Source organism: Podarcis gaigeae, assembly GCF_964106915.1.
Source record: "Podarcis gaigeae genome assembly, chromosome: 2".
Classification (NCBI taxonomy): Eukaryota; Metazoa; Chordata; class Lepidosauria; order Squamata; family Lacertidae; genus Podarcis; species Podarcis gaigeae.
The window spans coordinates 62,392,580-62,418,799 of NC_139679.1; the positions used below are offsets into that span (position 1 = coordinate 62,392,580).

Consider the following 26,220-nt stretch of genomic DNA (forward strand, 5'->3'; position numbering starts at 1 on the left):
GACTAGCGTATAGAATAAGAATTTCTAGAATAAGAATTCTAGAATAAGTATTTATTACTTATACCTTATCCACCATTAAGTCCAGGATATAAAATTAACTAATTATACCAGTGGATCTGACAGTGTCCACAATGCCAGGCCAAAAGGTTGAAGAAGAGGCATCAAATCACAGCAGAGCACAGGCTAATTAAGAACATAAGAGCAGCCACAGTGGACCACTGCCTCTGAAAGGCTTGCAATCAGGACATGAAAAAGTAATCCTCTCCTGTTGTTGACCTCCAGAAACTGCAAGTCTCATACATTCATCATAACTAATATCAATTGATAGACTTGTCCTCTGTGAGATGTGTCTAATATACTTTTAAAGCTATGAAAACTAATAGCTATTATCTCCTCTAGTGCCAGTGAATTTCATCAATTAATTTTTCATTGTGTGAAGAAATACTTCCTTTCGTCTGTTCTAAAGCTACCAGTCAATTTCATTGGAGGACCAGCACAATATCCTCAAATAAATCACTTCTTTCCCCCTCACACCATAACCTACACCCTACCACTGAATATCAGGCCCTGTCCTCTCTACAGAGCTCCACATTCTGGGTTATGGGATTGAGTTCTCTTAAGAGTATTACAAAATTTTGAGAGAGTGATGGAATGTTGGAGACTGGCTTTTATAAATAAAGGTTGTAGAAAAGAATCAGAAAACCCAGTCAAGAACATTTTGCAGTCAATAGTCTCTTTAATTGCATAGCGTTTGGTTGTACAATAGTTAAATATAAACATACTGAGCTCACACAACAGCCAATAGCTTACTATGGTTAAACAATACTATTCAAGAACATGAAGATAATTTGGCTCAAGTAAACTGGTATTTTGTCAAAAGGAAATTTTCAGCAAAACACAACTAAATCTGAATGATGTTTAAGAAACTTTAATTCACAATAGTGCAGAAGTTGTAAAGTGTAGATAGATGAAAGGATCTGTGGAAATACAGATACAATCCCATAACAGTAAATAGGAAAGGTTAATATAATAGGAAAGAGAATTCCAGTTAAAAATACAAAGCACAAACAGTAAAAGAACTTGTACACAATTAGTAAAATCAGCCCACTACTACAGGCAACCAACATACTAAAAATAACTTAAATGCTATACATTTGTGTATATATAAATACTTTGTATTTAGAACTAAAGCAGCACTCCTATGCATATATACCAAGGAATAAATCCTACTGATTTCAGAGGGACTTACTTCTGAGTAAACATGTATGGATTCAGGCTGCATGTATAGTGTTGGCTTATTCACAGTAACTCAAAAGTTATATACATATATTGCACAGTCGTAGAAATAGAAAAACTGTTCATTGATCATTTGTAAACAATGCTTTTTCTTCCTTTCTTTGGCAATTTTATTATTTCAGCGATGTGGCAAGAGCACTTAGGTGCAAGGCAAGTAACAAATATTTAAAGGCACATTAAAGATCACATTAAAAAATAACAAAACATTCCCAAATACTTTCCAGTTAGCAACAGATCCATTGTACTGGTTTGTGGTTTCCACAGCCCCAAAGCCCACTGACGTAAACAGAATTATGTTTACTTTGCTTTGTAGAATCAGCATCATCAAAACAGTCTGCTAAAGTCTCACTGACAGAAATTCAATTTTGGATTATGGGTAACAAATATTCTACTGTGCAATGCTTATTCCACAGTCACAGATTTTGCCAAATTCCTCGGAAAATCCACCTGGGGAAAAGAAAAGGAAATTATCGTCAATTCAATTTATAGGAGGCTTTTTCATTTAAGAAATTCATGTGCATCACTCAGTAAAACAGACTAAAAATAATAATCACCATACTAGCTGTATTCCTCCCCAAATTCTGAGAATGTATATGGAAATACAACCACAGATAGCTGCATCCCTTCCCGGCTGGCTTTGCCTGACCACTTTCCCTTGACCACTTCTCCCTTCTGTATTCTCTCTACTGCCATATTTGAACCATAACCCTGGGTCTCTGCTTCTTTCCCTACTTTCCTTCTGACCTTTCCGGTATGGATCGTCCCTATAGATAATCTAGCAAAATCATCAAAATGTGAGGAAGTGTATGAAAACAGAGAGATTACATTGAAACTGTGTAGTGTAATTGATCGTGTACACTGTTAACCTGTGATTTAAAAGCAAATATGCCCCAGTTGTAAAACTCCCAAGGCACGAAAAAAATTTGAAACAATAGGTTAAAAAACAAACCAGCAACAGCAATTAAAACAGATTATGCATTATGCATAAAATGAAAGTATTCACTGGCAATGGAGTTTTGGCACCAGACAATCCTTGGGTATGGCATCCCATGGTCAGAACAACAAAACTGACAGGACCCTTTCTTCATTTAGCATCCACCTAAACTCTGAAGGTGGAGCACCTTTGTATCCTATCAGTGACTGACATCACTGTTGTGTAGCAGCAGCAGCAGCAGCTCACCCAGGGGGCAGAGCCAGAATGCTTGCTTCTCAGCTGCTGAGTTGCTCACTGCCACTCATTGAGAGGGGTGGGGCAAGGCAAAGGGGAGGTTGGCATGGCGCACAGGCATCTGCTGCAAACTGCTCCTTATAGCTTGGATAATGGGAATGTGCATGTCAAGAAAAATGGCATGCGCTCCAAAACTATTTTTGTAATTGTGTAAACTTGTTTTCTACGCTTTTAGTATTTGGAGCTTATGTTGCAGGGTAAAAGTAAATTAAATTTGATTTGCACTGAATTTCCATCTTAAGAGAGCACAACTAGGTCTTTGTTTAAATTCTATGTAATCATTCTTGTTTCAAGTCTGAGGAAACAGGGGAAGTGTCCAAGTGTGTTTGTATAAGTGCTTTAATTGGAGTGCCTAAATATAGAAGTAACTTACATCATATCCTCTGAGAACAGCCAGGTGGAATGAAAGCAGCTGTAGAGGGATAACACTCAAAACTCCTTGCAGGCAATCAACGGTCTGTGGAAGCTCAATAGTTTTGTAAGCAAATTTTGAGCTCTCTGTGTCTTCTCTAGAACACAATATAATAGGGCGGCCCTGCAAAGCAAGAAATCAAAGTTGATTCAAGGTTACATTTTCATTTCATCTATATTTTGCTGCGCATTTCAGACATTTTGCCAACATGCAGCAATTAATGTCAACTGAGCTAAATTTTAAGTTGAAAGCCATTTTGCATATCTCTGTAAACCACGGTGGTATATATTTTATAATACAACGGTATATAAATATTTTTATAAAGTAAATAAACAAATTTCATAAAAAATACTGAAGTCTTTCACAATAATTATATATACACAATAAAAACCATGTAAGAACTAACATCGCAGAACACCTGCTAACTATTACCCACTCCGTGTATTTTAATTGTTATGCCTTGAAGCTTATGCAGACAAGTTAGTATGGAAGACAAGTGCCAAACCTCTACTGGGAAAAAAAACATCCCATAGGTTTACTGATGATGCAACATTTCCAAACCCATGGGATGGGCCATTAAAATAAATCCCTACTTTCTCCCTTTCTTTCCAGAAAAATACTAAATAAATAAATAAAAGGCCTTGGGAAAATTGAAATGTGCAAACCAAACCAAATGTTAATCAAACCAAACCAAATGTTATGTACAATCTAAGAACATGAAATGTATTTTCCTAGTTCCAGCATAATATGCTTGCAGCAGTGTCTTCTGAGCACATGCTTCCCTAGGCTGAAAATGTCCAGAGGAGCAACAGCTGCTGAGAGACAGTTTCCACCTCATCTTATATCCAAAACTTTCTTCACTATAGTTCTAATGGCCAATTAAAGATACCTAATGTAGTGGTTATGGGATGTGGGTGGCGCTGTGGTCTAAACCACTGAGCCTCTTGGGCTTGCCAATCAGAAGGTCGGCAGCTTGAATCCCCGCGACGGGGTGAGCTCCCATTGTTCGGTCCAGTCCCTGCCAACCCAGTAGTTTGAAAGCACGTCAAAGTGCAAGTAGGTAAATAGGTACCGCTTCGGTGGGAAGGTAAACGGCGTTTCCATGCGCTGCTCTGGTTTCGCCAGAAGCGGCTTAGTCATGCTGGCCACATGACCCGGAAAGCTGTCTGCGGACAAACGCTGCCTCCCTCGGCCTGTAAAGCGAGATGAGCGCCGCAACCCCAGAGTCGCCTGCGACTGGACTTAACTGTCAGGGATCCTTTATCTTTTTTATGTAGTGGTTATCGCTGTATCATTTGACAGCAATTCCATAATTTGTGAATAGTGTGAAGACTGGCTGCTTTTGCCTGTCCTTAATCTCTATACTCAATCTATTTCATTAAATGATTCCAAGTTCTAGAGTTACTGAGATAAGGGGGGAAAGGAAATCTCTTTCCATGTCCTCCAAACCATACATATAGAATCATGGAGTTGGAAGGGACCCCAAGGGTCATATTGTCCAGTCCCCTGCAATGCATGAATCTCAGCTAAAGCATCCATGACAGATTAAGTTTATTGTGAATGGGAAGGCTCCATCCCTATGGCTATTTTGGTTGCCCTTTCTGACCTCACAGTTCTACTTTCTCTTGCCTATGACTACCCTTCATAATGATAATCTTGCAGGAAATGCACAAGCGGTCTAGTCCTAAAAGTGACATGCTTACTAGGCAATTTACCTGGCGAGCAGTGACCTGCTGTAGAGCATTCTGGCACTTTGTGAAACAGGGATCTTTCATAATGATCATGATAACTGGCATCTGCTTATCTATAAGAGCCAAGGGCCCATGCTTCAATTCCCCAGCCAGAATGCCTTCAGAGTGCATATATGTAATCTCCTTGATTTTCTGCAAAGCAAATAGAACAAGATCATAACCAAAGCACTGGGATAATAAAAAAGCATTTATTACGTTCAAAAATAATTAAGTGCAAGTAGGCAAAACTGACAGATGTTGGAATCCAAAAGATACTTTCATTGTGCCCAAAGTCCCACAGGCAACATTTCACAAGTTATGTGGTTCTTTGGATCCTGACCTATGTACACGTATGGTTCCCATGCCCACATGCAAAACAGGAAGATCAGAGATGCCTTAAATCTAAGATCATAAACGCCACCTTCATTCAGTTCAAAGCATATTGTTTGAGGTTTCTGCACACAAGTCTTGATTTAATTAACGGAAGCTGCAAGGCAGCAATAGCTGATGTACTGAGCTCAAAATGAGAAAAAAGTGAAACATCTACACCTCTTTGTTCAGTAACACAGCTCTTAAGAGTTTTTTGAAACAAAACCCATCAGATACGCAATCCCCCGCCCCCTGAAAAGAAGACATTTTAATTGGTTGGATCCAGACTTTGCCTTCCATGGGAGGAAGGACTCTTTCTGTCCATGGAAGGCTTTATATATGCAAAAACCTAACGTATGCAAAAATGTTTTACTTACAGATGTAAGCATATTTAATTATGTACTTATATAACATATTCCTAAATTGCCCATCTGCTGATCTCGGGTTGGGGTAAAATACAGGCAAGTATTCCAGGTAAAACAATAAAAACAAACAACATCCAATTATGCCAAACAAAGAACAGGAAAAATATCACAAATAAAACTGAGATTAAGAATTCATACCAATGCACCTTCCAAGCAAGTGGCATAGTTGTAGCCACGACCCATAACCAAAAGTGATCGCTGTTTATATAGTTCAAGTGCCAGATCATGTATCTTCTCATCCAAAGTCAGTACTTCCTTGATCATCTCTGCCAACAGGTTAAAACCAATCATTATTTACGGTATCACAAAGCCCACCATTTCAAAAGTAGTAAAACAGAAGATGTGGCCAGGATTGCATGAATTCAGATTGATCAACTTTAATTTTATTTACTAGCAAAGCACAGTGTTTTGCTCCTTTAAAAGAAAAAAAAAGATACACAGGGCCATTTTGAATAAAGATATGGAAAATTATTTTCAGTCAGTCCCTATGCTGAACACTCAATAGCTTTTAAACACATCTGCGAATAAAGAGGATGATTTAAAAATCAATTTGGGGTTTGATTTGAGACATTAAACAAGAGGCTATTCCATTTTATCTCTAAACTGTTTTCTCAATTGTTATTTTTTCCCTGAAGGTTCTGAACTCAATACAGTACAAACTGGAGCTATGACAGTATGATGTCACATCATATGAATACATCAAAATATAAAGTTGGATTAAAAATGGTTAACTTAATTTTAAAAAAATAAAAGCTATGGATATTCCTTACTCACATAATAATCTGAAATACGTTCTACATATCCCCTTTGAAATGGCCCACATATTCTTGAATTTTAGCATTCCCATATATTTATAGATATCTATATATATATATTTGGAACAGTAAAAACATGCATACCAGGTAATGACTTCAGACCGCTTATGATTTCTTGTCTTCTGTTTTGCAAGGAAATTCTGTCTTCTGACATCATCAGACCAAACATTACAAGAGAGATGAACTGGCTGGTATATGCCTGAAGATTTTTAAAAAGACATTAATTTGGCTTGCTTCATGTTTGCTCCCTAAACTACCTGCCTCAGCAAAATAATTTCTTACATTACGAGGAGTGGGAAGGGCTACAGGTCAGTGGCAGATCACATGTTTTACACTGAGAAGATGCCAGGTTCAATTCCTGACATCTCTAAGTAGAGCTGCAAAATACTCTGCCTGAAATCCTGGAGAACCACTTCCAATCAGTGCTGACAATACTGAGATAGATGAACCCATCAGTGGTCTGACATGGCAGCATCCTACAGTGTCATAAAACCTGGTGCTCTAGCACCATGCAAGGCTATTATTCTGGCAATCTATGCAAAAATGTCTAGGCCTATGATTTGGTCAAAGGAAAAAACCCACCAATGACAGTACATATCAGTTACCTTTGTGCTTGCCACCCCAATCTCAGGCCCGGCATTGATATGCACACCACAGTCTGTGTCCCTGGATATTGAGCTTCCAACAGTATTTGTAATTCCAACTGTCAAAGCTCGGCGATCCTTACAGTACCGCAAAGCCATCAATGTATCAGCAGTTTCCCCTTCAATAAAAGAACATATTGACATTCAGAATTGCAGCAAAATTATTAACCTATCATATAAAGTCAGAAGAGATTGACTTGAAAAGGTTGTATGGCTAGAAATGTATAACCCATTCATAGAAGATCCTGGTGGACTGGCATTTCCACACTGTTTCACCCCTTCTGAGTTGGTGATATTGACACAATTTGTAGTTTCTTGGTTCAGAATATGAAGCAATGTTTTAAATACAAGCTGAGCACTATGATCTTCAGGCTCTCCTTCAGCTTGCTTTTTAAGAACTTCTTCCGCCCATCCACCCAGCTGCTGGTGCACTGTTGAAAGCCAGAGGAAAATCCCTCCGACACCAGGAATCTAAGCTCTGGAGCCATAGGAAAAATAGTGCAGTGTATTAAGCTGGAATGTCATACTAGGAAGACTGAAATTCAAATCTCCACCCTGAACAGTCACTGTCAGTCTGCCTAACACACCCTATGTCATCTTTTGAGAATAAATTTGGGCTGGGGGTAGAACAGTGTATACCAACCTGAGCTACTTGGAGGAAAAGAGGGCTGTTAAAAAATAGCCATTTGGATTAACTGTCCAAATCAAATGCACCAGGACAGACGATAGAATGAGAATGTACTTTAGTCCTCCTTGACCCTTTCAGACTGGTTCATGGTACCCTTTAGGTTTCATCTACAAAATTTTGCAGATGACATGCTTAGATTGCAACAAAGAGACTTGTAGTACCTTAAAGGAAATGAACACATTTTCATTTCGCATAAGCCCTTGTGGACCAGAGTCCACTTTATCAGATGCATAATTATCTTAAATTGGCAGGAAGATAATGGCAGGAAATTGTAAAAAGGGGAGTCAAACAGCAAGGAAATGAAGACACACAGACTGTGACAATTCAATTCAATCTTAAATTATCACCATTATTATTCACAGCAACAGTAATTGGTGATCCAAGCAATTGCTAACTGGCACCTGTAGTGAACCGAAAACCATTATCCTTATTCATGCCCAGATTTACTATATGAAAACGAAGCTTCATTATTAGGTCTAATTTAGCTATTTCATACTTATGTTGTGCCCATCTTGACAGAAGAGCCTTGAAGTCTACACGTCAGCCTTTGTTCCTCTATCCTGAAAACACTCGTACCAATTTACACGTTCTCCCTTTGACCTCAACCTGAGTGTTGCCTGACAGAAAATGTGCATCCTTTAGGACAACTTTGTTCTAATTAGGTTGATGAGATACTTACAATGTAAACTGAAATAAAAAGAATGGAGTAATTGGGAGTGACTAATGTTTGCTTATACTGTATCTTCTATTTCCTGGAATATTATCATTGTGTAAGCCCCATTGTCCATTGTTAGCAGCAACAAAAAGAAAAACACCACAGCAAAAATAGCACAGGGACAAAAAGAGGCAAACCTGAAGTAAATGCCAAATGCAAACTCACTGGACTGAGAAAGCCTAATACATTTTGATAGTGTTTTTCTTCCTCAGAAGCAGCATTCCTCTCTGGTGGAAAACCTGTCACCCTCCAGATGTTGTGGGACTACTTTTCTCGTCAGCCCCAGCCGGTATGGCCAATGGGGCAACCCAATCAGATGGGCAGGGTACAAATAAATTATTATTATTATTATTATTATTATTATTATTGGTAATGAAGCCCAGCAACAATGGGAGGGCTACACATTCCCCACCTCTGCTCTATGGTCTCCTGCTATACCACAAAAGAAGCATTTAAGATTCCTCTCTCTATTTGGCACCAGTTCTTTTGCCTCTCACTGTTAAGAGATAACTTGAGGTATAGTGTCACTCTGCTGCCAAGTGGTTCTTCAGTTAATAAAGGAGGGTTCTGGCCTAACTTATCTACACTGTTATCTAATTGCCTCACCAGATACACTCTGCTTATTACATCCTTTACAAACTCTGAAAAGCCGGCTTTTTCCTTTGCAGTACATGATCAACAGAGAAATCTTACAGCCTTGACATAGGAATGCTATTTCCCTTTTAACACATAAAGCGAATTAGAATAGTCATAGAGTGTTATTTTATATTTCTACTGTGATATGCTTATAGCAATTGACATACAAAGCTCAGCTAGTAAAAAGCATTCAAAAATGTAGCCAGGAATCTATCACCTAGGTATGGAGAGAGGGGCTGGGCCATAGACTCAGGATGAAATCAAGTATGCCTGATCTCACTTGAGAGTGTAAAAAACCTACTCCAGACTGGCTCTGAAGCTGTCACCAGCTCATGATAGATCTGAAAACCAAATAAAAAACTTTGCCAAGATTAACATACAGCATAGATTAAAGCTCACCGGACTGACTGATGAAAAAGCACACATCGTCTCTAAAGACAGGGGTATTCCGATCCAGAAAATCACTGGCAAGTTCCACCATCACAGGTAACTCAGTTAGTTCCTCCAAAACTTGACGGGTCTGTAACCAACATAAAGATAGTAGAGCAAACTTCAGTCTTAACAAAATAAAGCACACTTAAAATTATCCTTAAAGTAGCTTTAGATCAATGGATTATTTCTAGTATTTCTAAAATGAATAGCTATTCTGTAAGGTTATACAGCATATGCACAATGCATTTCTTGTGCAGAAATAAACTATATTTGCCGAGATCACAAGTGAGGAGAGTACTGTTGCATTTACATCCCACTTGTGGTAAATGCTGACCACTGTAAGAAAAGGATGCTGGATTAGATGAGCTTTTGATCTGATCCAGCAAAACTCTTCTTATTTTTGTAGGGTATGTTAGATAATGGATGGTTATTATTTTATTTTATTTTATTTATGTATGTATTTATATTTATTTAAAGATATGGTGAGCATCTTTGGTTGCATGCTTCTGTCAGCAATTAAAGGCATTCTTTCTTACCAAGGCATCTACTGAACACTCTCTCTTTTTCTGCCATGTTAACCTGTCTATTATTTTTTAAAGTAGCAAGCAGGCAGTGGGGTAGAGCAGCAGAATGGGGGGGGGGGGGAATAACTTATTGCTCTTCCAGAACCATCCCACCTCCCTGTGGGCTGACACAGGAGGGTGTACTCCAGTGCTGGATTTAAGGTTGTGTGGGTAGTTTCCCATGAGCCGAGGGAGAGCAAAATAACAACAACAACAACAACAACAACAACAACAACAATATTTATCCAGGTACCTACCAAGAAGATCCATTAAAAAAGCAACTGTACCAAAAGGAATTATTGTGAAAATAAGAAATAATTTGGGGGGATGGGAGAGAGGCTAGATTTTGTCCTCGCTCAGGGTGCCGTATTATCAAAGCCCATCCCTGCTAATCTATGAGGTCCATGTCAGTGCACTTCAGGCACTCTTTGAAGCTCCCCAGGTCCCTTCAGCCTCTTTTCAGTCAGCTTCTCAGCCAGGACATCAGTTAAGCTTAGCCTGCAGCCCTACACCTCTCTCACACTGCCCACCACCAAGCATTTTCTCCCTGCTTGTCTTAGCTAGGACTCCACCCACCACTCTATCCGCTATGTCTTCTTCCTGAGTAATAAGGAGTTCTGAGGCCTCAAGGCTGTCCCTCATCCCAGCTGTTTCTGATATGCCTTATCAAGTCACTTAGCAGGGAGGGGAAGTGGTCTGTGTTGTCTGCCCACAGGCTCTTTATCCAGCCATCCTCTACCAGCAGGTCTTGTTGACTGGAGGTTGTATTCTATCTCTAACCAAGCAGGAAACACAGGGTACAGCAAGGCCACCCCTAAAGGTCTTTCACAGCTTCTGCCCTGGAATGCAGCAGCAACACAGGGACCCGAGGTCAGGTAAGCACTGCTTATCACAACTGGGTTTATTATGGTATATTTATGCAGGTCCAATGTATTTTTATTGAGCACCACTTTGTGAAAACTGATCAATAAGCCTTTTATAAATAAAAGCAAAATAAGAATAGAAAAGTAAAATCCCTGTAGCCATACGTTTCCATTATCTTTCTTACATGTTCAAGAGTATACTGAACTTACAGCCACTGCAGCATGAAAACTGGTTCCGCAACCAATGATTATTAATCGTCTGCATCTTCTGATTTCTTTCAAATGGTCCTTCAAGCCACCTAAAAGAACTGTAGTTTCCATGAAACAGAAACAAGGAGATATCTTTAGTTCAGAGTAGGTTGCTTTTAAAAAAAAAGAGAGTAGTGGCAATGTTGAGTGGAATTAAAAATTCCCCCATGTTACCTGTGTTGCTCTCAAAGTTCACCCTTCCTCTCATGGTATTGAAAACAGACTCCGGTTGTTCAAATATTTCCTTTTGCATGAAAGCACTGAAGTTCCCTGTTTTTATAAAACATGACTAGTTAAGTTTCAGACTGCCTTTCTTATTACTGTTCAAATGAGACTTGAATTTGCAACAAGAGTAACCAAGCGCAGAACAGCAATTTCAACAAAAGTCAAAACTGTTGCTAGCGAAAGATTGGGCAAAGAATGCAGATTGGGTTATGGGAATTCACTTCATTATAAATATTAAATTCTCCTAAACAATAACTAAGCTTAATTAAAGATGAAGTTCTTCTGGTTTGGTGGCTGAAGGACATTAGGGTGAGGCAGAGGGCTATGGATCAACTGCCTCCACGAACAAGACACCAGTGGAAATGCCTCCATGCACTGTGCTAAGACTCCACTGGCTTTTCTACTTCCTCTCCTCCTAAACGGTGCTCCTGCCAGCAGACTGGGGGTGGGGGCAGAGCTCTGCGTCTCCAGATTTCTAGCCCTTGTGAAGGAGATGTCGCAAGCACAGGTGGAAATATTAACAGAAGCTTTAACTTCTTTGGTGACGTAGCACATCTCTGTCATGTCATTCTAATCGCCCAGGTTGCAGAATGTGTTTCCTTAGGCACATCTGCTAGGTGCAAGTGCAACTGATAACTTGCTGCCTATTAAAAAGCCACCTTGTTCACACTCACATCTGCCAGCTACTGACTTTTCTGCCTATGTTTATTTACTGTTCATTGCTCAGATGCTTTACATGTTTCAAACAACATCATACTAATTTTCTTTGTTTTTATTAACCGTTAAACTGAGAAATTTTCTTTATAGAAGTACACTTGATGCCTCAAATATCAGCAGGACCAGTTTACTGTTCTGGGGAAACACCAGCTTCTAGAAATGATACTGAAGTATCATTATTGTCATTATTTTTAAAATGTCTTTCTTTTTTCCTCCCTGCCCATCTCCAGCACTGTTCCTGTGGCTAAGGTTTGACCAGAAAGGCACCTGGTTTCTAATGGATAAATGTTTTCTTCATATGCCCTTGGACCAGCAAGATTGTTCAGCCACCCTTACCTTTCATGATTTGCTGCAGTTCCATCTGCAAAGTCTGTATGATCCGAGATGGGTCATCGCTAGCGCAACGTTCTAGCCGATGAATAGAAAGCTTCCCTTCAGCCACTGCTGCAATGTCATCGTCTTCTAGAAAGATTACTCTGTTGGTGTGTTCAATTATAGCGCTACAAACAAGAATGCAAAATCAGCTAAGTTACAGAATCTCCAATGTAATTTAAATTTGTTCTACTTGCATGTGCAAGTAAAAAGGAGCTTGGATTATGCACTCCCCACGTCTTGGTCACAACACAAAGATGGGAAAGTTGCAACACCAAATGAGTATTTGGTAGCCAAATTCTAGAAATGCTCTCACATTCACAGTGTCAGCTCCGGCCAGCATGGCCAATGCCAGAGATGATGAGAAGTGTATTCAAGAAGCAATGTCTGAAGGGTTACAGGTTAGCCATGCCTGGATTAGAAACTGCAGCCAGCAGCAGCCTGTCCCACCGATTGACATTTCTCCATTGAATTACAAAGGTAGGGTAAATAACTAAACTGATCCTGCTAACATAGATCACACATATTTTTCAGTTACCTTGCATCTGAAGCAAAGAAAAACTCAACCGCTTTATCTCCAACAGCATGAAGGCAGGTAGAACTATCTAGTCTTTTCATTCGTGTTTTGCATCGATTCTTTACATTTTCAATGTTGCCTGCCAATTAAAAAACACACACACAACTGTGAAGATTGATTCATTATCTAGATCAAGTTGAAATACATGATTACATGATTTTAAAACAGGTTTAGCAAGGTTCTTCCTCCCTCTTCCCCACAATCTGCCCCCTAAATATGGCCTGGGTTTCCACTCAATGCTTCAGAATAGATTTGGGGATGCTAATCCAAATATTTCACTGCCCTAAATGTCTACCTGTGGGGTTTCTAGTAACATGAGCATTTCTGTGTGTGTTTAATGAACTCACTTCCTCAACAATTCTGTAACAAAAGCAAGATCTGTATGGTTATAATGCTTTAATAACTTACAGGTTCTGTATAGGACAGGGATTTGTTCAGTGGAAAGCTTAGATTCACTTCGAACTCCAATAAGTAGTGGACTCCCCCTCCTGTCAAATAATGAAACAACAGGTAAATTAGTTATATTACTTTTATTAAGGATAAACTGAATGTTTCAAACAAAAAATATCTACTAGAAACCTTTCCTGTGTGCTTGTCTATTAATATGGACCCCACCAAATGCAAAAAACCCTCTAGAAACTATCAAGTATAATAAGCCACAGAGCTTTACATATAGCCTCAGCTTCTATTTCACAGTAATGGACACTAAATACTTTTACTAACCTGGTAGCAATAGCTTCCCCTGGGTAGTGGATACTTTTGAAAACCAGTGCAAAAGCTCCTTCCTGAGAGGGGGGAAATTAAACATTAATAGGTGTGGGAGGGGAAAGGATGACATGGAGGATAGTTACACACAGAGTAAGATCTTGTCTTATTATCTCTAATGACCCTTTGAGAAAAAATGAATCTTTGGTCATTCTGCATCAAGGAATTGTCAAAAACAAAAGATTATCACAAAATGAGGAGGTCAAAAATGCACAAGTCAGCAATGCTAAACACACGTGTGGGGCTAATCCCCATTAAATTTAGTCAGGTTAGAGTAAATATTGAGTAAACAGAGAGAAAGGAATGAACTGTCCCAGACAATTATGGAAGAAAATGTACCTTCACTCTACACATTCAGCTTTGGGATCTATGGTCCCAGGGCTATTAAACTAACAAGGAAGTTTAGAAATCTTTTAACTGGTGCAATAACTTTTCATCTGAGAACTATAAAGGAGGAAGACAAGAGATGGTAAATGGCAAGATTGTGCTCTGGTTATTGCAGTTTGATATTTCTGAAGGAAAAGAAAATCATTGTGCTCAGAAATACTACAGTTTCCTCTATTTCCTCTGGGTTTGCACCTCACTCTTAACCAGCAGGCACAGGGCAGGTATGTAACAAGATGGTATTTTTATTAAAAACAAAAGCAAAATAAAACATGGAATTGAAAGAATTCTTTAAAGTTTTCCCATCGGAACAAAACTGAGTAGTTATTTCCACATTTTAACTTCATATGTGAAAAGTAGTTTCATATTGTCTTAAACATTATTTATTATAGGAAATAGAGAAAATTTCCCACTCACCAGCTGATGAATGACTCTCTCAACCAAGACAGAAAAACTTATGTCTTCAGACTCCCGGTTGTCATACACATATTTGATCAGCTTTGGAATGGTTTCAGTATCTGTTTCAGATTCAAACTCGTAACCTTTGGTCTCCTGGAATAGGGTGTTATTGTTTTTTAAAGATCTGTGAGCTACCATCAGGATTTTAAGACTGCATACAACATAATCAAGTGTCATCTACGGTTTCAATCCTAATTATCATCATTCCTACCACCTATCAAAAATCACACAGAGAAACTTCATTTAGACTGCAATCCTATAAACACTTGTCTGATCATAAGCCCCACTAAACTAGGTACAAATGGTTTCATTAAGCCAAGGTTTGGCTTAGTACATCGTGAGAACAAGGCCATAGAGCAAAAGCTAACCAGGCCACAGAGCTGAAATGGCACACACACATTTTGAGACATCCAGTTGTTTTCAGCTTACCAAAAACTTCCTTAGGTCTTTGTAATTTGTAATGATCCCATTATGGATAACGACAAATTCTGAAAGAAATAGGAAAACACACAAAAAAGAGATGAGCTAATCCATAACAGCTTAATTCAATCAAAGATTTAAAGTTGGAACCTTTTCTCAATAGCATTTTAAATCGGCAAAGTGCTTTACGTTATTTTCCTCTTTCAGTGACTGTGTCGGGCTGCTGCCACTAGATTTTTAGTAATGAAAACACAGTGTGTTAAGGGGTTTTGTAGGAATTCCAATCTGATTTGTGAATGGAATCCTGGCATTCTAGCCTCAACTGCTTCAGATTCCCTAATTTCATGACTCCTTTGCAAAACCACAACATTCCTTTGTGTAAGAAGAAAAAATATCTGATGTAATCACCAACCTTATCTAATATGTACAAACAATTCATTTCAGTCTACTGGTTTCAAAAGTTGTTTCTGGGAATTTCTACTCTGGTGCAACTCCAGATTTTTTTAGAGGATACCTACCGTTACTTTTATCTGATCGTTGTGGGTGACTGTTCACTGCATTTGGTGCTCCATGGGTTGCCCAGCGAGTGTGAGCGATACCAAAATGTGTCTCGAAGTCAGCCTTTAAGTCTAGACCATCTTGTTCTGTATACAAAATCAAACCCATACACACACAAATCAATCCCAACAACTTTAAACTCAAATTATAGTCACAAAATTATGTAACTAACAGAGTCTTAACTTTCTATTTAATTATAGAAGAGAGACAATTTGTAAATTCTAAACTGTGTGGAAAGTATTTGCTTCTATACCTTCAATAAACCACTTGAAACTGGGCTGTCCATATTATATTGGCTGCATTTATTTAATCAGTACCAACAGGAGAGAGTTCTTTTTTAAAATAAATTTTCTTGAAATTTGCACACAAAAAATACAAAGATTAATACTGGCTACCTTTTCATCAAGCCTAAAAAGCTAATCTAAATAAAAATACCCAACAGAACTAGAGAGAAGAATTGGGGGGGGGGGGGAGAGATGAAGGGAGGAAAAAGAGGGAAAGAAAAATAAAACAATAAAAAAGAGAACTTCCAATTCTTAATATGTCAGCTATTTGGGAGAATTATTCAACACATCCACTCCAAGATAACACCTAGAAAATCCACCTTCTATAAACCAACATTATTATCTTCAATCCTCAAACCCTGATATCATTTAAGTTCTTTTTCTTTTTCATGCATAAAGCACTTTAGCACTATTAGCTAAAGTGGTACATCAGGTTAAGAGCAGTTAAAAAACGGACCTCGAGAACAAATTAAGTTCGTAACCCTAGATACCACTGTACTGCCATGGGGGCCGGATTAAATCAACTGGTGGGCCAGATTAGTTCCCCGAAATGGACTTTAGACATGCCTGATACACAAACCACCACAGTCCACAAAGAAGAGCAATTGATATGCTAGCTTAGAGGTGGGGAACCTCACCCTTGTGCTGGTTGTTAGTGGGTTTTTAGTTGAATCCCACCCTTTCTACTCACTTTGCAGCTCCTCATCGAGAGCCTTCACTTTTCCTCTTTTCTTGACCAATTTAATGTACCTTTCCTTATCTTCATTATCATTCCCATCAATTGCAACACCTGAAATACAGAACACAACTTATTGTACAGTCTTAGTTAACACATACAATTGCTTACAAAGCCAGATGAATGTTTAGGCAACTGGTGTTGAGGTAAAGCATTTGTATTGCTCATCGTACTTTAGACAAGCCCCAAATGATTTAAAAGCAGCAAAATTTCATGAGGGCACTGGGTGGCGGAATACCTCTACCTACTAAAATAAAATAAGCAGCCCAATGTAAGGATGTTTGGATTGTTCTGCCAAGATCTAATTATCATTGATATTGATATATTGATATCTGCATCTCATTGCCATTCAACTCCCACCTTAAAATCTTCTCCTTTATGTACCTGCCAGCTAAGATGTCATTTTATGCATCTGATGAACTGAACCAGAGTCCACAAAAGCTTATGCCATAATAAATTTATTAGCATTTAAAGTGCCATAAGATTCTTTTGTTCTTCTTACAGTATGAGACCAACTTGGCCACTGCTGTGGAAATTTTGAACAACAGGATTGTTCACATACCTGCAGAGTCATATCCCCTGTATTCTAGTCTCTGTAGCCCTTTTATGAGAGTTTCAAATATCTCCTTCCTGGTCCGAGGCACCCTGTAGTTCAGATATGCGAAGATTCCTATTGGGTATTGAAAAGACGAATGATAAGCGGGTACTTTAATATGTTTACACAACATAGTCAGAAGCAAATATAAAGTCTTATAAACGCGAAGTGCTACATTTTACAACAAATCCTACAAGACTTAATCCTGTCACTATAGAGGTTTGAGGCTTTGTTTTGTTACTCAGATGAAGTTTGTTATGTAGTTAAGCAACAACCTTTAGAATGGGGCAACCCAATCCAATAATTCATCAAGTGTTGCACAATTTTAGTCAATATCAAGGATTTAATTTATCTGAGTGACATTCCCAGGTTAGGACACCAATTAACGGGTTGCTTTATGATTGGCACACTAGTCAACTGACTGATCAATAAATTGACCAACCACTATTTGATCATGGTCAAATATTTCATGAAGTCAAGAACACTTACTGCATATTATAGTGCATTGTCATTTGTTACCATGGCCAGGGAACAGTTTCATGCTTAACAGTTAAACTAATTTGTTTTGTAATTAGCATCATATTAAACAGGTTGATGCTTAACAGACAATCCCAATCCTCAAATAAGCCATGCCGGAGAGGGTTTGGATGAGGTGCCCACCTACTCAAACAGTGCGTACGTAGAAGAAACCACCAACAGCACCCTACTGCCAATGTCGTTTAGTCGTGTCCGACTCTTTGTGACCCCATGGACCAGAGCACGCCAGGCACTCCTGTCTTCCACTGCCTCCCGCAGTTTGGTCAGACTCATGTTTGTAGCTTCGAGAACACTGTCCAACCATCTCGTCCTCTGTCGTCCCCTTCTCCTTGTGCCCTCCATCTTTCCCAACATCAGGGTCATTTCCAGGGAGTCTTCTCTTCTCATGAGGTGGCCAAAGTATTGGAGCCTCAGCTTCACAATCTGTCCTTCCAGTGAGCACTCAGGGCTGATTTCCTTAAGAATGGATACGTTTGATCTTCTTGCAATCCATGGGACTCTCAAGAGTCTCTCCAGCACCATAATTCAAAAGCATCAATTCTTTGGCGATCAGCCTTCTTTATGGTCCAGCTCTCACTTCCATACATCACTACTGGGAAAACCATGGCTTTAACTATACGGACCTTTGTTGGTAAACAGGTAATAGCCAATAGCCAGCAGCATTTTGGGGACAGGTGGGGGTCAAAGCTGGATCCTTTTTTGCTGCTCTTTGCTACTTCAGATTGGTAGGTGCTGTAACTAAAAGCCAATTTCCCTTCCCTACAGCATTCCCTTAAGCCACAGCTTTGTACCTTTTTTCTTGGCCAAATAAAATTAATGCTTTACAAACAGTTGGCAATTATTTGACAGTATCTGACCAGTCAGTTGACAAAATAATTTCAACTGGTCTGAATTCCCAGCCCTAATTTATTCAAACATCCCTTCAGAATGTGAGATGTATTAGTTACACTGATCTTTTCCCACTTTTCTTTTCCATTTTTATTCTTCATCCCTGGTATGCAATCTTTCCAATGTTGGTACTCCTTTGGTGATATCTTACAGATTGGCTACAACAGATCTGGGCAAGCATATAATTGATTATGTACCTGAAAACCTCTGTATACTCCCTTGTTTGTAATCAGTTTTGTTATGGTTTATTCCCCCCCCCCTTTTGGTACTGTACATAAAATGAAATTATAAATAAACAAATGAGTATAAATGAGAAACTATGTATCATTTAGTATCCACAAGAAATGACCCTTTTGCTGCTTTCTGAACCAGTGCTTTACAACATGTATATTTCAAGACCTGTCAGATTTCCTGCATTAAGGCATCATGTCTTTATGTGTATTATCACTTCAGGGAAGGCCTCTTTTGAGGGATCTGTCCACAATGCAGCCAGTGTCCTGTGTCTGGTAAAGGTTCCTTGTTTATACTGAACTCTAGCACTGCTACTATTCATGCATACCAGGAGACTCAGAAGCCACTAGAGACTTCACTGAAAATGATAGCAGAGCCTGGGCTGCCAAGGAATATATTACAGATTCTTTGGGTCATGGGAAAGATTTTCCTTTCAAGCACACACATTCTATTGTGCCTTCTATTAACTTATTAACTGCTCACTTTCACACACACAGGAGGCCAAAAATTCCCAGCACAGAGTTAATACCATTAAATGTCAATGGGCTTGCATATTCTTAACTCCATGCTAGACTGTGGCCAAACCCTCTACTGCTTGTTAAACTCATTCCCCTTCTCACATACTTCCTTCCACAAACAGATTGTCCCCTCTCTTCTAATTGGGTTTTTGTGCTGCTCAGCTGGACACTGTGAGGGCATTAGGAGCTGTTTAGAAATAGCCTATATTTTAGAGCAAGTCAGTATGAATTTGGTAGTGATCAGGCAGGAACCTGAACTTCAGTAGCTGATATAGAGTTTTTAGAGAAGCAAAAATAAGTACTGTGGTACCTCGGATTACATACGCTTCAGGTTACAGATGCTTCAGGTTACAGACTCCGCTAACCCAGAAATAATACCTCGGGTTAAGAACTTTGCTTAAGGATAAGAACAGAAATCGTGCAGCAGCGGCGCAGCAGCAGCAGGAGGCCCCATTGGCTAAAGCGGTGCTTCAGGTTAAGAACAGTTTCAGGTTAAGTACGGACCTCCGGAACGAATTAAGTACTTAACCCGAGGTACCACTGTATTTGCCTTTTTAAAAATAAGTATTGCTACAATGTGTCACAAACGTTACAAAATCTGAACCAGACCTCTTCCTTTCCTGAAACTGAAGAATCTGTTGTTGTTCCATCATAATTATTTTCAAAATAAAACAAAACGTAAGTTTGTTTTTGGCCTGAGCTTCTAGCACAAATTGCAAATACAGTTTTAAGTTTCATTTATTGCTACTGCCATTACCTTTTATGAGTGGCAGCATTAGCGGGGGGGGGGGGGAGCTTGAAACTGAATGATTATTTTTTCAAGTATGTCGGTGATAGCAAAAACAGTGATGTGTCTTGCAGCAACTTGGAGACAAACAAAACGTGGCACAAGCTTATGTGGACAGAGCTATAGAAAACAACCACAGAATGAACAAAGTTTTGAATTTTACTGAGTTGTACAATAAACCTGTTATTGTTAACTAGACCATTTCCCTTTTGACCTCATTATCCTCACTTATTTTCTTCTTAGACCCTACTTCCCAGCCAAAGCTCCCAAAAGCACAGCTTCAAGTTACAGCCTTCAGCATGCTGTTGTCTTTATCATGCAGGAGATAACAGATGACATTAAGTACTCCTACTTACAGCTGACTTAATCATTTGGTTTGATTGAAGAAAAACTGAAAAGAATCGGGTTGCTTTTAAAGGGTCGCACAGAAGGAATTCTGTACAGGAAAAGACTCAAGTTACAAAGGCGGGTGAGGGAAAGAGACTTCATGCTTTGTGCTGGCACTTAAAAAACTGAAGTTCAAGCAAAATAAAAAATAAAATAAAATAAAAATTCCTTCCAGTAGCACCTTAGAGACCAACTAAGTTAGTTACTGGTATGAACTTTTATGTGCATGCACACTTCTTCAAGCAGAGTCAGCTAGAAGTTGCACAAGCTCATCTTTGTTTAAAACTGCTCCCTTTATCTCTCATCAAGGCTTTGAAATTCTTGCTTCCTCTTTGAGAAATGCAACTGGTGGGTAAAGAAAGGGTCATTGAGAGTTTTCCAGTGGGGAAATTCCTCAAGAAACGTCAGTATTTGTAAGTTTACCAGGATCAAGATAGGGGTGTCTCATAGTTGGAGACGAATGAGTCAACACTCCACTCCTTCAGCTTTTAACTATGTACTGCCTTAGAGCATTATAGACCTACCATTTATCTTCTTCACTGGGAATGGTATTCTGCAGCAGTAATTCTATTTGATTACGCTCCCACTCTAGCTACTTTGTATCTCTGTGGTTCCTAGAAAATAGTCCATCTTCAAGTGTACTGATGTCTTCCTGCCATTCTATAATCTCAGAACTGCAGTTTTGTATTAGTAAAGGTAAAGGGACCCCTGACCATTAGGTCCAGTCGTGGCAGACTCTGGGGTTGCGGTGCTCATCTCGCTCTATAGGCCGAGGGAGCCGGCCTACAGCTTCCAGGTCATGTGGCCAACATGACTAAGCTGCTTCTGGCGAACCACAGTAGCGCACAGAAACACCGTTTACCTTCCCGCCGGAGCGGTACCTATTTATCTACTTGCACTTTGACGTGCTTTCAAACTGCTAGGTTGGCAGGAGCAGGGTCCGAGCAACGGGAGCTCACCCCGTCGCGGGGATTTGAACCGCTGACCTTCTGACTGGCAAGTCCTAGGCTCTGTGGTTTAACCCACAGCGCCACCCGCGTCCCTTCCAGTTTTGTATTATCATGGAGTTAATTTGACAAACTGATTAGTCCCCAATACTTCAGTTGCAGCTGTGCACCATTTCCAGGCATGTTACTGAACCCTAAGCTTTAATCCAGTTAAATAGCTTTTAAAAAGTCGTTACTCACATTCTCTCGACAGTCATTAGTATTACTGCTACAAAGAACCCTCATGTTCAGAGGCAGTACCTTCAGAACAGAGATGCGAAACCCATAGCCCTCCAGATGATACTGAAGCCCACTCCCATGTTCCCTAATTACTGGTCCTGCTGGCAAAAGTTGGGAGTCCCACACCTGGGCATTTGTAGGTTTCTCATATCTGCTTGGATTTCAGATGCTGGAGGGCAAGCCAAAGGGGTAGGCTGCTGCCTTCAACCCCCATTTGAAAACTTCACAGAAACATCTTCCAAGATCAGGTTTCACCAACCTGGTGCCCTCCACATGTTTTGGACTACTATCCCTATCAGCCCCAGCCAGCATGGCAAATAAGCTTGGCAAAGGTCAGCCTTGAAAGAACCACCTGTAAAAACACTGGTTTAGGAAATCTGCATGTAAGTCTATAAAAAAGGGACCCACAGTCAGATTTTTTTCTCATTTCCCCTTTATTTCATGGAGCTAGTGTTTAAGTCTTCCACAAGAGATTGTCACAAAAATCCGCCATGTCCAATCTGGCTTCGTACTAAAAGAGCTTCTATGAATGGTTGCAATGGTTAAAATGTTTTGATTTGAAAGACAGTTAAACTGATATTTTAATCTACTCCTAGATGATACCTGATGGATGCTTATTTTCTCTGTTTAAAATTCTATTTTACCTCTCCGATTATTATTTTTTTGGGGGAGGGGGGTTATTGGGTTGTTTTTGTTTTTATTTTGATTATATAATTTGTGTTTTTTATATTGTGATTTTATCCCATGAACCGCCCTGAGACCTGTGGGTATAGGGCAGTATATGAATTCAATATATAATAATAATAATAAATAATATACAATGGAAGAATCAACATCGCCAAAAGCAAGCAAGCTACAGCTGTGTTCTCAGGACTGAACAAGGTTGTCAACCTCTGCTAAAAGTTTTTAAAATATATGGCATTTTAATGTATTATAAGTTTTGAATTTTTCTTTTGAAAAATAATTATGCTTTTAGAACTTCTTATATAACCATGCTTGTTTCGCCAAGAGTATTTTAAAGGAGCTTCAGCTACAAGCAGGAATCTTTCACTCCCCACTTCCACTGACATTTTTGGAACAGTGTTCTTATTTACATATTCATTTTGCATCACCAAAATTGCCTGGTTGCTATGGCAGCAGTGAAGGGTGTTAGAAAGGCTGAGTGCACTGAAATCACATACTTGTTGTTACTTCACACTGAGTCAGCTATACCACTCCTTAGTTAAAACTTAGTTGAACAGTGTAATATCCCCGTTTCCTGCTCTACAACCACAGATGTGTTGCTTTTAGTATTTAGTATTATTTCAATTTCTGGTTACAAAATCTTGAATTGTTAACCACGGGTAATATGGGCCATTCCTGATAAGATCTTCTTTAGCGCAGAAGGGTCGCTAAATGAAATTCAGGTGCAACAGAATCTTCTTATACTGATAAAATAAGGCACTTCTTGTCCACCTTTCAAAGATAACACATTGCTTTGACTGCAACGGTGGGTGATATCCTGTTCTGAATGTACAAATCTCAAACAGGCCATCTCCTTTCAGCTTTGGAATTAATAATGTCCAATCCAATTCTCAGACATAGGCTTGGGTATTTATTCTATACCTATTGATGTATTCCATTCCTTTTTACTTAATATATCTTCAGCATCCTTAGATTTTGTTTCTTTTAAGGGTAATTACCCCAAAGCAATTCTCATTTGCTCAGATGTTCTGAAACAGCAATTATATCATAAGGAATTGCAGGCACAGTTTTAGAGATCTGCTCATATATAGCCATTCTGCATATGGCTAGGCCCTTTTATCAGGATTATGCTGCTATCACACCAACAGTTTAGCCATTTTCAGATGTTCAAAAGTGTATTCGATGAATGTGCATGATGGGGGGGGAGCATAATGGTAGCAGGCTCCTCCTCCTCCCTCCCAGGCTAAATGAATACAAGAGACCATATGTGCAGAGGGCTCTGTTCTTGTAAACAGGGGCCGTGTGCCACCACCCATGCACATACAATGAACATTCTTTTTAAAAGCATTTGACTAAGGAAGGCTATTGTCTGAAAGGTGCAATTCCATGTTTCCTAGCACTGGTTAAACAGTGATGCACAAAAGTGACTTGTGCCCAAGCTGTACCGAGTCAGATGACCCATTTACCATGAACACAGGGCAATCCAGGAAGGGAAAGTTCCTGGCCATGTGATTCCATGAGCCTTTAAATGGCAATCCTTTGGTCTTTGCTTTGTGGCGCCAAGATCTCCCCACGTCTTTACTTGCTTGTTACAGGGGGGCATGAACTGAACATTTCAAATGTTGCCGTCTGCCAGTGTCCCATTGAAAGAAAGCCCTCAAAATACATTTTAACCATGTAGGAGAGCTCAGTATCTTCAACCAGAAAACCTCTTTTTATGACTTGTTCAGATTTTCTTCCAAGTAGGAAGGAGACGCTAACTGTTACCAATGCAAGGGAAACTATTGCTCAGAAACATTTGCACTAAAGGACATTAATGTCAATTAAAAATACATTTTGCAAGTCTATCTGGAATTTCAGTTACTGTACCTGGAGCATTTAAAGGACCAAGATTGGGGGAGAGGGAGGGAGGGAGGGAGGGGAGGGGGGGAGGGAGGGAGAGAGAGAGAGAGAGAAAGTTCCTCTTGTCCCCCTTTGCTGAGAGAGCTAAGTTTAACAGCTCGGCTTTGCTCTCATAAAGAGCACGGGAGCGTTAAACTCCTCCATAAGCAAACAAACAAAACCTCCGGAGGAGGGAAGCCAGGGCAGAGCATACTGCTACTACGGTCGCCTTGCAGCTCAATGGCTACCCGGAGGAAGCAATAAAAGCATCCGGATGGCGGGGGTGGGGGGACTTGACTGGGAAAGGAAGCGCTAAGCATCTCTTTCTGGGGGGAGGCGGGGTCAGGTTTTCAGTTCATTCCCCTTTCTGACTCCCTAGAAAATAATACGGTTCTGCTTCCACAAAATCTACACAGGTCCCCCTCCCCGCAAAAATGGAAGGGCCCCTCTGTATGGTTAGAGCAGCAGCAAGGCACGCCAAGTCTCCCTTTGCAAAGTGTCCCCCCCACCTCTCCGAGTGGATCTGCCCGCAGCCCTTTTCCATGATGCCTGGGCTCCCTCGCGCTCCGCATCTAGAAGCGCAACAAAGCAGCCTCCGGGGCTCGCTCCCTCACTCACCGCACATGGCCGATGCTCGCTCGTCCGCCCGCGCTCGCGCAAGAAACCCTCCTTTCCTCTCGCCGTCTCCCGTCGGGTACCAGCAAAGCACGCCGAGCGCAGCAACGCCTCGCTCCTCCGCCGGCCCCTTTTATAACGTGCCTTGGACCAGCCCCCTCGGCGGGTTCATTGGCTGAACGCGCAAGAAGGGAGTTCAGCGCCGTGTGGGGGGGCGGGAGGCGGGGGGTCCCCGCTTCTGGCCGTCGCCCTCTCCTGTGGGGCCGAGCGCAGACGGGGCGAGAGGCGCAGGCGCGGACCCTTCGCGGCCTCGGCGCTTCCCTCCTGGCTTGCAGCAGCCTCAGGGCACCGTCAACCGGCGTGGCGACTCTGCAGTGAGCCGAAGGCGCCCGGTAGCGATGGAGGGAGGCGGGCGTGCCTCTTACTCGCTGCTAGTGGGTTTCATAGACAACGCAGGTCTCTTCCGGGGTGTCTTCGTCTCACAACAACCACCCCGTAAAATACGTGAGGCTGAGAAAGAAGCATAGGAACATAGCTGTCAACTTTCCCCTTTTCTTGCGAGGAATCCTATTCGGAATAAGGGAATTTCCCTTTAAAAAAAGGCAGTCGTTGACAGCTATGCATAGGAAGCTGAGCTGAGGCCTCATCCGTGCTCTTTAACACAGTCAGTCTTCTTTGGGCCCATTTTGTTCTCTGAGTAGAACCCCAAGATTTACGAAGCAAGGCCGAGTGCAAAAGACAAAGGATTAAGGAGCAGTGTTGATCTTTTGAGCACAATTTTCTGCCTAGGGGTTTTGTTTCCAGTGCCAGAATGAACAGGGGACACAGTCCTTTCACACAGCAGGCCACACCTGATGTGATTTCTTCATTTCAGCTGCCTAATTTAGGCATGAAAAAGTTGTTTGGTTGCTGCTGCTGTTCAACACTTGGGTGTCAAAAGCCTGCGCTGTTCTGCAGCAAATCACCCAGAGATCTGCATTTTGCATCCTGATCAACATTCTGCCTCCCCTCTGGTCTGTCCTGACTATCCATGGATCTGGATTTCAGTGACAGAACTGGATTTCCCAGTTCTGTCTGGAGAAGCCAAGAACTGAGATTGAGGCTCCCTGCATGCAAAGATTAAGCTATGGTCCGTCATTTGTAGAGAGTAATATAGAAGGCAGATGAAACTTTCCATGTGTTAAATCTGGTGGTGAGGGTGGACATAGCCAGAACTTAAAAATGGAAAGCAAAAATGGTCAACAAAAGAGGTTTAAAGACTCTCTCAAGGCAAATCTTTAAAAAAGTGATTGCCAATGCCAAAGAAGAA

General features: G+C 40.4%; 1 protein-coding gene across 1 annotated transcript; it reads right to left on the reverse strand.

The window, feature by feature from the left end:
- Nucleotides 1–716: 716 nt before the first annotated feature.
- GFPT2 (glutamine-fructose-6-phosphate transaminase 2) lies at nucleotides 717–25,274 on the reverse strand. Its single transcript, XM_083728483.1, has 19 exons — nucleotides 24,915–25,274; nucleotides 17,125–17,232; nucleotides 16,518–16,616; nucleotides 15,503–15,628; nucleotides 14,994–15,052; nucleotides 14,523–14,657; nucleotides 13,680–13,741; nucleotides 13,365–13,444; nucleotides 12,918–13,035; nucleotides 12,344–12,507; nucleotides 11,240–11,335; nucleotides 11,027–11,124; nucleotides 9,358–9,478; nucleotides 6,881–7,038; nucleotides 6,360–6,474; nucleotides 5,599–5,726; nucleotides 4,652–4,819; nucleotides 2,898–3,059; nucleotides 717–1,743 (listed from the first exon to the last, which is right to left on the reverse strand). The coding sequence occupies exons 1-19, from the start codon at nucleotides 24,919–24,921 to the stop codon at nucleotides 1,699–1,701; spliced, it is 2,049 nt and encodes a 682-aa protein (XP_083584609.1). The 5' UTR covers nucleotides 24,922–25,274; the 3' UTR covers nucleotides 717–1,698.
- Nucleotides 25,275–26,220: the final 946 nt, after the last annotated feature.

Coding starts and splice junctions, on each gene's coding strand:
- GFPT2 (XM_083728483.1), bottom strand. Junction 15,629..16,517: donor TCTCGATGAGGAGCTGCAAA/GTGAGTAGAAAG, acceptor TTTTGTATACAG/AACAAGATGGTCTAGACTTA. Junction 3,060..4,651: donor AGCAGGTCACTGCTCGCCAG/GTAAATTGCCTA, acceptor CTTGCTTTGCAG/GGCCGCCCTATTATATTGTG.